The sequence below is a fragment of the Rhinoraja longicauda genome, chromosome 5 (genome assembly GCF_053455715.1).
Source record: "Rhinoraja longicauda isolate Sanriku21f chromosome 5, sRhiLon1.1, whole genome shotgun sequence".
NCBI lineage: Eukaryota > Metazoa > Chordata > Chondrichthyes > Rajiformes > Arhynchobatidae > Rhinoraja > Rhinoraja longicauda.
This window is the reverse complement of record NC_135957.1, coordinates 39,743,985-39,760,226: the sequence shown is the minus strand read 5'-3', so window position 1 is coordinate 39,760,226 and position 16,242 is coordinate 39,743,985. Positions and strand designations below refer to the sequence as shown.

The following is a 16,242-nucleotide window of genomic DNA, read 5'->3' as shown; positions in this document are numbered from 1 at the left end:
GGGGCCTTCATCTACTCATTGGGGTGTATGAAAAATGATCTTTGGAATTATTATAAAGAACAGCCATGGTGTTCTCCTCTGATTTTCTTCATATCTTGATTTTAAGCAAGAAATTAAAACAGATTATCCGATCAATCAGCATCAGTTTGTTGCTTGGGATATTTTGCCATGTCCAAACTGGGACTTCTGCATTTTTTAATTTATAACAGTAACCAGTGAACTTGGTTGGAATGTATTTTGGAATACCTTGAGGTGTGAAAAAGATGTTAAATTAATATAATTTTGTATTTTGCTCATGCCTCCCCAGCTGAAACAAACACAAGTATACCCATTTTGTGGCATCTCTGGATAAGCATGATAAATCAGGAATTCATTCCCCCTCCCCCCCTCCCTTCCCTTCCCCTCCCCCCCTCCACCTCCCCAATTTTAAATCATGCTGCTCTGAAACTGAGATATCTTGGGAATTTCAAGAAGCCTTTGAACAAGATGTGGGCAATGGTAGAATTTAATAATTCAAAATAATAACACTGTAGGAAATATTTATAATTCAATGCATTTAAAGAATTCTTCTTTATGTATTGTTTTGTGCAGCCTTTCATTTTGAATAAGTTGTGTTTGATTATTTAATTAATTTTTGAATGTCCCAACGTGTTTTCTTTCTTAGAAGTTCTTGTGGGCGGCATGGTAGCGCAGCGGTAGAGTTGCTGCTTTACAGCGAATGCAGCGCCGGAGACTCAGGTTCGATCCTGACTACGGGTGCTGCACTGTAAGGAGTTTGTACGTTCTCCCCGTGACCTGCGTGGGTTTTCTCCGAGATCTTCGGTTTCCTCCCACACTCCAAAGACGTACAGGTATGTAGGTTAATTGGCTGGGTAAATGTAAAAAAAAAAAAAATAATAATAAAATTGTCCCTAGTGGGTGTAGGATAGTGTTAATGTACGGGGATCGCTGGGCGGCACGGACTTGGAGGGCCGAAAAGGCCTGTTTCCGGCTGTATATATATGATATGATTTGATGATATGATAATTACATGCAAATAAACCTATCACCACGCAGGGGCTTTCATTATGTAATAATTCCATTATGCAGCCTTTCATTATTAATTCATCTGTAATCAATATTAACAGATCAGAAATAGCATTCTATTTTTTCTTTGGAGTTTAGCATCCCCTTCCTCACCCTCCCAAATAAAATCTGCATTGAAAGGCCCATAAGTAAACTATATAACCAAGGACTGGTTGATGACTTAAAATTTGATAAACTTGTTGACAATAAAACTATGGCTCAGAATCTCCTATCAGACATAAGCTGCCCATGTCTGCCACAGATGTAAGATGAAAATATGAACATCACTGTGGTAGATCCTCGATATCAGTTTGCTGCTAAGTGCTAGTTCAATCCACAATGAAAGCCCTGCACAGTGACAGCATAATTTGCACATGATTGTCTATTTACCCACAATATAGGAACTTCTAACAAAAAAAATTGGGACATTCAAAAAACAATTAAATAATCAAACACAACTTATTCAAAAACCTTTAGCCGACTGAATCGTTACCTCATTCTTTTCAAATGAATGGGAATATCGCTGGAATGGTTTTAACATGATGAGAAATGATCTCATTGAAACACACACTGTCTTTATGTTTTATAGAAATATAAGATCGTATTTGAATTTTAGTTTCTGCAATACATTCATTAAATTGAAAGACAATCCTGCTTACGTCAGCATATTGGTTTGACTCTAATGAATGGGGAAGACTGTGCATTTAGACACCATGTTTAATGCATCAAATATCTCAAGGAAGTTAACATGAGAAGTAACAAAAGTAAACACTGCAGGCTAATGAGCTAAAAGGTGCTCCAAGAATCTTTCAACCATTCAAATCACCTTCTTAGTTTAGTTTAGATATTTAGCATGGAAACAGGCTCTTGGGCCACTGTGTCCACGCTGATCATTGATCACAGATAGATACAAACTCAGCGGACCAGGCAACATCTGTGGAGAAAAAGGATGGGTGACGTTTCAAGTCGGGACCCTTCTTCAGAATGAATGTAGGGTGTGGAGGGTGGGGGGGAGCATGGTGTGGCCCCATTCACACTAGATCTATTTTATCCCACTTCTCATCTATTCCCTACACAGAGGTTAATTAGCTTACAAACCCACACGTCTTTGGGATGTGGGAGGCAATCGGAGCCCCCAGAGGAAACCCATGTGGTCATAGGGCGAACGTACAAATGCTGCACAGACAGCACGCCGAGTTCAGAATTAAACCCGGGTCTCTGCCACTGTGAGGTAGCAGCTCCACCAGCTACCAAACTCCACCAGCTAGGCCTCAGCTCGTCATTATGCGACTGGATCCTGGACTTCCTGCTGGAGCGACCGCAGGCAGTGAGAATGGGCCCGCACCTGTCCTCCACTATCACCCCGAGTACCGGCACACCACAGGGCTGTGTTCTGAGCCCCATGTTCTACTCCCTCTTCACACACGACTGTGTTCCTGCATTCGACACCAACACCATTGTCAAGTTTGCAGATGATACAACGGTGATCGGGCTGATCACCAACGGTGATGAAACAAAATACAGAGCGGAGGTGCAGAACCTGGCGGACTGGTGCACTGGTAACAACCTGTCCCTAAATACCACCAAGACCAAGGAGCTAATCATCAGCTTCCGTAGGTCACATAACGGGGAATACGCCCCGATCTTTATCAACGGGGACAGTGTGGAGAGTGTCCAGCTTCAAGTTTCTGGGCACTCACATTCCAGAGGACCTAACATGGTCCACTAACACCGCTGCATGATCAAGAAGGCACAGCAACGACTGTTCTACCTAAGAACACTGAAAAAGTCTGGTCTACCCTAACAGCTGCTGACGACCTTCTACTGCTGCACCATAGAGAGCATCCTAACATATGGCATCCCTGTGTGGTACCTCAGCTGCACGGAGGCAGAAAGGAAAGCTCTTCAGCAGGTAGTCCATAGAGCTCAGAGGACCATCGGAACACAGCTACCAGCCTTGGAGGGCATCTACAACACACGATGCCTCAGAAAAGCCACCAGCATCCACAAAGACTCTTCACACCCCTGCAACAGTCTGTTCGAACTCCTTCCATTGGGCAGACGATACAAGGCCTTCTACGCCCGCACCTCCAGACTCAGGAACAGCTTCATCCCCAGGGCCATAGCTGCTATGAACCGGTCCTGCTGAGCCGGATGGTCACATCGCACAGTGATCCGGCACAGATCTACTTGCACTTTATTCTGTCTTAAAACTGTTACAATTTATTTCGTTGGGTTGTTGTTGTTTAAATTAATTAAATTATTGCATCATATGGGAGGCGCATTCCCAATCTCGTTGTACCCCTGTACAATGACAATAAAGATATATTGTATTGTATTGTATTGTATTGCACACCACTATGGGGCCTGCAGAATGTACTTATACTGTAGAAAACATAGGCAACCGGTTGATAGAAGGGGAAACGCTGATCCTGAGACTAGGTGAACTGATGTTGATGTTGTTTATTGATCAGGGCCTTAGTCAGCAAGCACTTCTGACAATGTATGACCACACATTTGTACTCGGTAACTCCCCTCATCTCAATCTACTATCTTCATACAAACAGCTAACCAGTTATTAAACCTTGTCCCGTGTTTTTTTTTCATTTTGAACATTTTACATTCTTTTGTAACAATTTTGAAAGCAACAGTCATGCTGATGGAAGGATCTCTTTGATTTCATTGAAATATCATTTTACATATTTGCTGAAGGTTTCTTGATCCTGAAATCTTCCAGCACAATGAAAGAATTGCTAGTATCTCAAACGAACAAAAAAAATCCAAGAATTTCTGCCAAAAATACTAGGCTGATGAAATGCAATCTTTGCATTGCAACTCAAAAAGTTGAAAGAATTTGTAAAAAGGGAAACAGAGTTTCTATCTTGGTTGCACTATAGACCAGGCTTCTTATTGCAAAGTGTTGGGGTTCTTAGCTGACTGACTTTTTTTTTCTTGTTTATTATATGTTATCTATGAGTATTGTGTTTACTGCTCTGTTATGCTGCTGCAAGTAAGAATGTCATTATTCTGTTGTCGCTGCATATGACGATTAAGTACGCTTGACTTTGTCGTGATTTTCATAACCTCGGGAGCCCCTGTATTTGCTCATTTGCATCTCAAATATATCCAATGGTCTGGCTTCCACCACTTTCACGGTCAGATAATTTATTGAGAGATTTGCTACCCTCCTTATTCCTCTAAACTCCAAGGACTACAGACCCAAACTGTTGAGCCACACTTGATAGGACAACCCTCTTATCCAAGGATTAGCCTGGTGAATTTCTTTTGGACATCCTCCAATGCTATTCTATTCTTTTTTGGTAAGGAGACCAAAACAGGGCACAGTATTGCAGGTATGGCCTCACCAACATTCTGTCCAACTGTAACAAAGCATCCCTGTTTTTACATTCCAATCCATTGCCTTAAAGGCCTACATGTTGTTTGCCTTCTAAACTACTTGCTGGACCTATCTGCTGTTATTTTGTATTCATGCACTGGTATACCTAGATCCCTCTGAACTTCACTCATATGCAATCTTTCCCCAGACGCCCAGAATTGATTTATTTCTGGACCAATAATGTAGCTGATGCTGATGGGCTGATTTTCTGTGGGCAAACATATCATTGGTCATTTGCAGGTTGAATTCAGGAATGAACCATTTTGTTGGCCAATCTATTTATAGCCCACCCCCCCCAAAAAAAATCATGACCTTAATTTCTTCAAACGACAGCTTCAAGAGTTCAGTACAAACCTTGCATTTTTAAATGAATAACGGTGGTGCATCAAAACCGCATTCATGACAAGTAAATGTAGGAAAGACTAAAGTAGCTCTACCACATATTATTTACAGACCTCAATTACATTGTGTCTATGTGTTCGGTCTGACTAATGGGGTTAAGGCTCATCTTGCAGATCATCCTCTCAACCTTCCCAAGTTGACCCCATTTAAATCATTCACAACCATTTGTTCCTCAGCTACCACTTTTTCCTTTCAGTTGAGTAATGTGTCACATGAAGAAGGTAATAAATGGCTCACTGTTTGCATTTGCCATCTTTATTGCTGAACATGTGTTTCATATATTAACTGAGCCCATTCCTTCTCTCCTTACAATGAACTGCAACACTGCATTCAGCCAGTTCAGCAAAACCAGCTCAACATCTACCTTATACATCTGTGCATAATTATCTTAATCTAGAAGAGGTTTAGGCAAGGTTTTTCTGCACAGAAAAATGCTATAAAAACGCCTTAAGCATATTACACTGTAGGATAGGACTAGGCATAGTGTATTGCTTCTGGATGAAAACCAGGTGGGATACTCTTCATTCATCATAATTCCAGTTAACTTGTTAGTCTGTTGTGCAGTCAGAACAAAAAAATATGGCAACAAGGTGAGTTCAACATCTTAGCCAACACCTCTACAAGTCAAAGGTTTCAGTGTCAGCAATTGCAACCTGCTTAGTTAAGTGTCATATTAATGAAGTTCGAAAACAAACAAAAAAGTTTGGATGCTGGAGAGCTGAAAGAAAAAACAAAAAATGCAGGTGAGGTAGGATTTGAGGGGAGAGACTCAGAGTTAACGTTTCAGGTCGATATCCGTCCATCACAGTGAAAGTTCTGTGAAGGTTCATTCATCTGAAATGTTAACCATGTTTCTCCCTCTACAACTGCTGTTTGACCTGCTGAGTATTTTCTGTTTCTATTTCTATATTGGAGATTCAAACAAGGCATGAGCACAACTGAGCCTCCCAATTAAAATATCTTCCTTTTAGTCACCATTGTAAATGGCTGGTCATTTTAAAAAGATCCATACCTCTCCTGTAGCACAGTAAATTTTAAATAAAAGTGCCTTGAGTTCCCTGAAAAAGTAGCAGAAGATCGATGTTCTCTTCAATCCACTCCAATATTTACAAACAGAGTGCACATTTACGAGTGATGTGATAAAGAATTAGCAAGCATTTGGTGTCTCATACAGGATATAAAAATTAAAACAGATTCAAAAAATGAAGTTCACAGCATCCATTACAAATCTCCTTGGGCCAATTTCAGTTTGCAGCCAACGTATCCAAACTTCCAATCTCTGCAAGAAATTCCACAGGCTCCTCCCCCAAGGATAGATTGAGCAGTCACATTGGACAGCTTTGCTTTAAATATCCAATTGAATGATTAGAACCAAATTTTGACTGTTTTGTTTGATATGACATTACAAAACCTGAAAAAAGGTGATTAATTTTCTGCAGGGTTAAGCATCATTCGGTACAGTATGCAGCAGCTTATGCAAATTATTTTTCATGCTTTATGTAATGAAGGATCAGGTAAATTTCTACTGTAGATCAATTAAATTATAAATTCATAAAATGTGACATTTATAATTTTAAAAAACACGTGCCCAATGTTTATTTGCTCAGGGTTATGCGTAACAAGGTGAGATGAGAATGGAGGTGGCTTAATTCTAAAGACTCTGAATAATGTACAATACCTTCCATCATCTCCATGCCTTCAGGGGGAATGCAATGGCCTGCATGGCTTATGGCCCAGATGGGATACTTCGGAATCAGGATCTTGTGTAAAATCTGCATGAAGAGTTTATAGTAACAAACTATTCCTGGGTTCCCTGTGAAAATATACAAAAAATAACAAGGCTTTCAGAAAAATGTGCAAAAGCGTACAAAAACAGGCTACTTATTCAATTTTGGAATCAGAAACCATGCAGTGGAGGGAGAAATTGATGATTATATAAGAGGTCAACTATCTTTCAGAAAAATAAGCAAAATATAAGATTTCTAATTTTGAAATAAATAACAGCATATTACATCTTGTTGTCTGCTTCAAAACAATTGAAGACAAAAATCTAAAGTAAATAAATATTGAAAGAGTACTACTTTCATCAGAATTATCATAGTTTATCAGATTAATAGCACAGCATTATTACTGACTACAAGTTCCCATCAAATCTATCCTTGCTCTGAGCAGAGTAATCCCATCAATCTAATTCCCCATCTCTTTCCCCATAACATTACTCACTATTCTCTCTAAAATGCCCATCCAATTTCCTTTTCAAGGCAATGACAGAATCCATTTCCACCAACTTCACAAACAGGGAATTCTGGATCTTAATTGCTCTCTGTGGAAAAATAGTTTTCATCATGTTCCTTTTGCACGGTACTTAGTAGGCAATAAAAGTGATGTTTTTAATTTTCTAGGTTTAAAATATTGTAGAAATACAGCACACACTTTTTTTAATAATGCATACTGCATATTATTTCCCATTTCCATAAAAAATGTTTATGAACCCTAAACCAACTCAGGGGGCAGCTTGTACAAGCATTTAGAAATTCACCTCTAAATGTCAGTTAATTGCAACAGCAAGATTCATAAACTTCTCCTCAATGCCACTTGATAAGACTAATTTATATCAGCCTGGAGAAAAATAACTGTCAAATTGACTTAAATCATCAAACAAGCACCACTTGGGTTATGTACCAGTTAGGATGCTATTATTTGAACATACAATCAGCATAGGATGAGAGAAAACGATGACTGAAGCATTAAAATGGATTAAGAACAATGCTGAACAAACTCAGTTACAAAGCAGTATGTCCAGTTTAACAGTAGATTAGTTATAGATTTCCACATAGCACTATTCCGTTACATGAACCACATGAATTGGGATCAAGAGATTAAAACCTTAAATGCCTGGCTGTGAGAGACTTTTTCGGGCTCAAAGTTCATCCTTAAGATGCTACTGCACAGAAAGTTGTCTATTCTCTGTTCTTGAAGAGAAGCCACAATCGGTTATTGTTGATTTAACCAAAATGCCAAATGTTATTTATTATACTGGATGTACTGTTTAAGCTTGCGTATCTTCAGTCTTGGATGGTAAATCAGTATCTGCAGTATGAATAAGCAACTCAACATGATGCTGGAGTGCTTGCACTGGGAACTACAGAAGAACTTTGAAGTTGCAGTGGTGAAATGGGGTTATGAGAGACAATATAGAACATGGAACAATACAGCGAAGGAACCGGCCCTTTGAACCGCAATGTCGGTGCTGACATAATGCCAAAACTAACCCTTATCTGCCTGTACACAATCTCTATCTCTCTCCATTCCTGCATATCCATGTGCATATCCAAAAGCCTCTTAAATGCAACTCTCATATCTGCCTCCACCATCCCCCTCAGCAGCATGTTTCAGGTGCTCACCATTCTCTGAAAAAAAACTTGCCCTGTACATCTCATTATATGTTCTTGCACACAATCACAAAATATCTACCTATAGGAACATCCATTTAGACAATATACAATAGACAATAGGTGCAGGAGGAGGCCATTCGGCCCTTCGAGCCAGCACCGCCATTCAATGTGATCATGGCTGATCATTGCTGATCATTCTCAATCAGTTTGATTTTGCACACATCAATCCCAAATTGTTTACTCAATGACCGAACCCCTAATCTCTGTTCACCATACCCTTAATATTTAACCAAACATCCTAGTTTTCAAGTACAACCGTGGCCTTATACATGCCAACCTCTTTCTTTTTCCCTAACCTCCTTCAGCTGTACAACTGTCGTACAGTCATCGAGTCATAGAGTCATATATCGTAGAAACAGGCCCTACAGCCAAACTTACATCGTTTAAGTTTAGTGTTAGAGATACCACATGGCAACAGGCCTTTCGGCCCACCGAATCCACGCTGACCAGCGGCCACCCGTACACTTGTTCTATTCCACACACTAGGAACAATTCACTGTTGCCAATTAACCTACAAACCTGCATGCTTCGGAATGTGGGTGGAAACCAAAGCACCCAGAGAATACCCACGCGTTCATAGCAAGAACATACAAACAGCACGCGTAGTCAGGATTGAACCTGGATCTCTGGCGCTTTAAGGTTGCACCACTGTGCTGGAAGTTGCTGGAACTGAAAGGGTTAAATCGATTTGGGCATTCGGTCATGTAGTCTGACAATTCAAAATTCTGGCAATTCTGGCAGGCTCACTCCATTCGGTAGAGTTACTCATATAGAAATCCAAAAGATGTTACGTGAGAAACAGTAAGTGCTTAGACTGAAGTTTAAATTTGTTTGGGTAGGGTGCTGGAATCTTTACATCGAATCATGATTCACATGTACTGAACTGTGATTTTAATAAAAAATTTAATGAACTCGTTAACAAATGGATTGTGAACCATTTCCAGTGATTAAGATCCATATCGATGAATAATGATGAGCGTGATACAAAGTTGTCAATTTTTTAAATACAAATCCTGGTTTGTGCCTTCTTCAATCTCTATCCAGTCTCGAATAATCCCCTCAATTATGACCGAGAATTTCTTGCAGACGAGTTTCTTGAATGTCTATAATTTCTGGAAACATGTTCCAACAACATGAGCACAATACACGGCAAGTAACATTAGTCGGCTCACCCCTACAAATAGACAGCTCCACTGAGATTAGAGATGCAGGTGGAATTCTTGGGTGTGTCGGTGCTGTTGTTATATGTGTAGTTTGGGGATGGGTGGAGTTGTTATTAAGAGAACAATTTTGATGGCTCTCACAGGTCCGATGATTAGAGTTGGAAATCAGTACGTGGATAGATTTGTTTAGCTGCTCAGCTTCAACAGATGCGGAGGAATAGAGTGCTGGCGAGATAGAATTACTTTCCAGCTTCTATTACTCATTGCAGAAGGCAAGCTCAATTCCTTGATTATAATGGTGAATCAAAATTCCATATTATTTGAGTTTCCTTTGTTAACAATTTAAGAATTTAAGTTCTAATTGATTATCATTTATTTATTTGTTGATTTGGAGCCGGCATTTAATTAAAATTAATCGTATAACACATAATTGCTTAAAGCTTGGACTTGGGGTATTTTTATGATGTGAATAATGCTACATTTACCTTGTGAAAGAAGCACCTTAGACAGTTACCATGGAGATAAGAGGGAAAGTGGATCAGTAGTGAAACCAGCTTTGATTATGAAGTAATGAAAACATGCAATGCACATTGATGATGCCATTGGGGGCACAAAATGTGAATGGACAAGGGCAGGGGAATTAAAGCTGCAACCAGGTAAATCACCATGGGAGGTTACCTGGTCCAATCTCACAATTAGTGGAACTTCAACAGGAAATACTGTATATAAAATTATGAGAGGCATAGATAGGATAGACAGTCAAACGTTAAATCAAATACTAGAGGGCATAGCTTTAAAGTGAAAGGGGCAAAGTTATAAGGAGATAACTAGTGCAAGTTTAAAAAAAACTTTATCTACAAAGTGTTGAATGACTGAACCCATTGCCGGGGGTGGTGATTGAGGCAGATATGATAGTGGCATTTAAGAGGCTTTTGGATTGGCAGGGAATGGAGGGATATGAATTATGTGTAGGCAGTTAAGAGTTGGGCTCAGCATCATGTTGGACACAGAAATTGTGAGCCAAATAGTTTGTCCTTGTATTGTACTGTTCCACGTCACCTCTAAGTCACTATGTCACTAAGTGGATGCAAACAATTCAAGACTATCAAAAAAATGCATAAAAATAGACATGAATGGGTCCACTTTGCAGACAAATGTTCTGCTGTGCAATAATCGATGGCATTCGAAACTGAGAAGTAGTAGTCAGGAAAACAATGTAATTAATTTTCTGGAAAGATAATGGTCATTAATTGAAAGAAACACAGGTGAATGTCAGTGGTTACACCCCATTGTCCCTGCTACTTGAGGAAGTAACAAGCAGGAGAGACAGAGTCAGTGGATGTTGTTTACTTGGATTTTCGGAAGGTCTTTGATAAGGTGCCACATGTGAGGTTCTAAACAAGAAAGGAACCCATGGATATAGAGACAAGGTACTAGTAGACTGGATGAACCAAATGGCCTAATTCTGCTCCTATGTCTTAAGGTTTCTGGAAAGAGAAAAAAGTCAAAATTTGGAGACGCGACAAACTAATATTGTACCCTGCAAGCTTCATTTAAACATATTACAATTTTGTATTACCTAGTATCTCTATATTTGGATAGCAATGAAATCTTTGTGTTATGTTCACCACTGAGAGACATTTTAAAATGGGATTTAAAATAAAGCAGTGCAATACATTCAATCAAATGCTACTAAGAACGCTATTGATTGAAAACTGGAAATGGCAGCACAATAAGTCTCTCCCACTCTCTCATTCTATCTCTGTTGTCTTGTTGTTGACCTTAAAGGTTTAGTTTGGCTACTTTTTAATTTAAAATAAAATCTCTATTTTACTTGGTTTCAAAAAGATGGCTAGTGCTTCTTGTGCCACTGCATAATTGGCAAATCAAACTCTATGGAAAACCTCAAGAAAACAAAGTAGCAAATACCACAAAAAAATAGACAAGGCTGGTTTACGTGATGTGCTGGGCAGCGATCACAATTCTCTGCAATTCCTTCTAATCCTGGGCAGAGCAGTTGTCAGACCAAATTGTGATGCATTGGAACCGGGCACTTGCAATGATGCATCTGTGGGAAATTGGTAAGAGTCATTGGTGACATACTGAATTTCTATGCTTTCTGATGAAGTAGATATTACTGATTGTATGCCTAATTGTCACCTTCCCCTCAGCTAACAATGTACCATTTTACATTTCCTTGATCACCATCCCCTTTGATCTGTGTTTTCATACCTTACCCATCCATATCTCTGTCTCCCTCCCTCCCGATTCAGTCTGAAGAAGGGTGTCGACGCGAAACGGCACCCATTCCTTCTCTCCAGAGATGCTGCCTATTGAGTTGAGTTACTCCAGCACTTTGTGTCTATCTTCAAAGTAGTGACATTATTGTGCCTTCTTGGTCATAGCATCGATGCGCTTGGACCAGGACAAATAGTTGGCAATGCTTATACCTGGGAACTTGAAGCTCTTGGCGATATTCATTTCGGCACCATTGATACAGACAAGGGTGTGTACTTCACCCCACCTAAGTCAATGACCAGCTCCTTTGTTTTGCTGTTGAGGGAGAGTATGTTGTCTTGAAACCATGTTACCTGGAATAATCGATTGAAAGATAGAAAGCTGGCCCTTTGGCCTACCGAGTCTACGTTGACCATTGATCACCCATTCGCACTAGTACTATGTTATCCCACTTTGCACTAGTACTATGTTATCCCACTTTTGCACCACACTAAGAGCAATTTACAGAGGCCAATTAACCTACAAACCTGCAAGTCTTTGGGATGTGGGAGGAAGCTGGAGCACCTGGAGGAAACCCATGTGATCATAGAAAAATGTACAAACTTCACACAGACAGCAGCCGTGGTCATGATCGAATCTGGGTTTCAGGCGCTGTGAGGCTGTTTAAAACACTGTTTTATCTGCAAACTTGTAAATGGAGTTCAAGGAAAACTTGGCCACACAGTTGTGTGTGTATCAGGAGTATAGTGAGGATCTGAGTACACCGGGGCACATAGGTATTGATAATTATCATGGAGAATGTTTTGTCACCTCATTATGGACTATGGGTCAGGGATGTCAAGGATCTAGTTCTTGGTCTAGGAGTTTGAATTAAGGTGTTCAAGGCTGAGCTATAGTCAATAAATAGAAGTATGATATAATTGTCTTTGTTATCCAGACGTTCCACTGATAAGTGTAGGACCAGCAAGATGACGTCTGCCATTGTGGCGGTAGGAGAATTGCAGTGGATCAAGGCTGACTGGGAGTCAGGAGTTGACATGTGTTATGATCAGCCTTTCAAAGCATTTAATGATGATGGATGCCAGAACCAGTGGGCAGTAGTCATTAAGGACATAACCTTGCTTTTTATGTCACTCGGATCATAGTGGTCTTCTTAAAACAGTTGGGAACCTCATACTGGAGTGAGATATCCTTGTAAAATTGATTCAACCCTGTTCTGCAATCTTTGTTGCTAATCGGAGGCATTAGAACACTGCAATCTGATTCTCTCTCCCCAAGCTAAGAATAGGGATATGGGGAAAGGAATATAATATAATGCTTTGGAAATAAGCATGTGAGAAATAATTGCTAAAACATCAAAATACTGCAGATGCTGAAAATCAGAAATGTAAAAAAAATAGAAAAACTGAGCAAATCAGGCTGGAGACTGAAGCAGAATTTATGATCCAGTGACCTTTGACAAGAACAAGAACTTTCTGACTATAAAAAAGGTCAATATTGTACCATAACTCTGTTTTTCTCCTTTCCAGAAATGCTGTCTATCTTCCAAAAATGTCCAGAATCATGTTTATCTATAATGTTCCTTCGATTTTAGAAAAAGCTGACTTGTTCAACTGCACAAGACCAAATACGAAGCCCATTCACTCAGTAGGCACCAATTGCTATTAAAAATCAAAGCGCATTAACCGTTTCCTAAATAATTACATCTTTGAAACTGAAGAGTATTTCAAGCTTAGTTTTCCTGAACACTGTTTAAAGATCCCTTTTCATAAATAATTCATGGTCTGTATAAGACTGAATTCACAGGACTTCCTGCTTATTTTGGAGCACACGGTTAGTTAGTTTATCCCAGGAACTAAACTTCTCTTTGCTGAAGTGTGCACATGCCTAATACAACCCAGTGACATTTATTATCTTCAGGTAAAATCCAGAAATGGAGTGCTTTTGCTCAAGTTTAACTCTCGCTTTTCTACTTAAAGATAAGTTCAGGTTCATAGGTTATAGCAGCAGAATTAGGCCATTAGGCCCATCAAGTCTATTCTGCCATTCAATATGACTGATCCATCTTTCCCTCTCAACCCCATTCTCCTGCTTTCTCCCCATAACCCCTAACACCCTCACTAATCAAGAATAAACACTACAAACCCACTTTCCTTTGAATGTTCAAGAGTTACTAACTTCACTCCTTAAAATCATAGATTTAATTTTTTTTGATAATGGCGTATAGTCCTAAATTCTCCAACCAATGGAAATAGTTTCTTTCCATCTACCCTATAAATTCCATTTAAGATCTTGAGTGAGGAGCCAAAGTACACAGAACAGGCAGAAACATAAGCAGTAACTTCTCTAAGCATGACATTGTGGAGTGCAATTTAAGAGTATTGTCTTCACAAAACGCTGCTCAGTGAGTCATAACAGTGTGAAGTAACGTTAAAAACTAATATTATATGGGGAATATGATTTGTATATGTCTGCTTAATGGACAAGTTCATCTTCTAGGGATTGTACGTAAGGCATTAGCATGAAACTTTGAAGAACTTCACTGCCTAGCTGACTTAAGCTACATGGCAGTTCTGTTTGTAGTATGCTGTGACCTGAAAGGAGCAAGTTTTTTTTCTATTACTTTTGCCAAAACCATTTAATAAACATTACTTAGTTAATTTTATAATTCTGTACTTGTAGTGATGAAAATGCCACATACACTGAACAGCCATTTAGAAGGAAAGGAGGTTGAGGCAATGACAGAGAATGGATGGAAGACTGACTTCCTCCCCCCCCCCCCCCCCCCAAGCGTTGCACATCCCCAATCCTTTCCACTCGTCACTTTAATTTCATGTTTCATGGTGCCTTGTGTTTTATGACTGTTGGCAGATCAATTTATCTCCTGGGATAAATAAAGTTCTATCGTTTTGTATCGTATTGTATCATAAGAGAAAGAATGGCTAGAAAGCCAAGAGAAGTGCTTCGGACCAAGATGTGTGGACAAGCCCAAATAGTGGAAGGGGCCATTAAGATTTGCGCCCCATAATTATCCTTCAAACCACTATTGCAATTCTTCCAGTGGCTATTTTTCCATTACAACTCTTACTTAAAACAAAACACAAAAGGGCTGTAAAGGGGAGATTATGTTTTGGAAAAAGAGTGAAATCTGAAAGTAATCAAAACTGAACAAAATTTGTTTAGTTTTGACTAGGTCAGAATACATTTGTTAAGAGTATATCATCAGAGTCTTTTTCCCTGGGTGGAAATGACAAATATTCAAGGCCATTGTTTTAAGATCACAAGAGCATAGGAAGCAAATAGTTTAATAGTGCATGGAGCCTAGAATGCACTGCTATGGAAGTGGCAGAAGCAGACACCATAGCAAAGTTTAAGAAGCATTTAGACAGGAACATGAACAGGCAAGGAATTGACTGAAATAGACCATGTGTAGGTAGAATGGGTAAATTTAATTTGGCATCATGGTTGGCAGACATGGTGGTCTGAAGGGCTTGATTCTGTGCCGATCTAATGTACTCTATCCAACACCACAAACAATATTTACAGTTTTTAGGATTGATTTGTCAACATTCTGAGGATACTCCTTTCCCTTTACAACTATATGTTTTTTCGGTGCTGTCTCCTAGGCAGAAATAAACTCTCCCCACATTCACATAGAAATGTTCTTTCAAAATCTTAGCTTTCCTACCTCCATTCTCCACAATGTTTCTGCAACTACTAACCATATCAGACCATTCACACTTCAAACCTTCTTACCCTAGTTATTAAAAACATTCTTCACTCTTATCTTGGTTATAAAACTTGGAGAGATAGTGGGCAACTGCTTTTATATGATCATCAGAAGTTGTGGTTAGACAACATTAGCACAAGCGGGTCTTTTTCTGTCAGTCAAAGCTGCTCACTAACTAGCATGACACTGGATTGTAATGATAACTGTTAGGTTTTTCTTCATTGCAGTTTTCTTAAATTCACTAATAAAATCTGGAATTAAAAAAGGCAGAAAATGTTAGAATTACTGACCAGGTCTGGCAACAAGAAAGTTAATGCTTCGGGTCAATGGCCTTTAAATAGACAGCAAAACATTCGAAAGAAAGCAAGTTTAAAGATTCCGAAAAATGGGAGAAGGGGTGGAAAGAATGAAAGAGAAAAATCTGTAATAGGCCGAATGCAAGGAGAGATGAAGTGACACATGGTGGGGGTGCTGGTTGAAAGAGGATGATAAAGGCCAATGAACACCAGCATTTGGATACACTGGTTGGAAATAGTCAGCATGGATTTGTGTGAGAAATCGGGTCTTACAAATCTGTTGGAATTTTGTTTGGAAAATTAATCATGAGGATTGATGAGGACAGGGCAGTGGACATTGTCTATTTTAATTTCAGCAAGGCCTTTCATAAGGTACTGCATGGTACATTGCTCTAGAAGGTTACATCACGTGGGATCAAGGGTGAGCTTCTCAATTGGATACATAATTGGCTCGATGATGGGAAGCAGAGGGTGATGGCGGAAGAAAAAAAAGACA

General features: G+C 39.4%; 1 protein-coding gene across 3 annotated transcripts in view; it reads right to left on the bottom strand.

Moving 5' to 3' along the window:
• The window catches only part of ldah (lipid droplet associated hydrolase), a 229,875-nt gene that overhangs the window by 104,099 nt on the left and 109,534 nt on the right, over positions 1–16,242 (bottom strand). For all 3 annotated transcript variants that reach the window (XM_078399331.1, XM_078399330.1, XM_078399332.1), the window contains one exon: positions 6,543–6,677. In XM_078399331.1, coding sequence (XP_078255457.1) covers positions 6,543–6,677 — 135 coding nt within the window. The remainder of the gene's footprint in view (positions 1–6,542; positions 6,678–16,242) is intronic.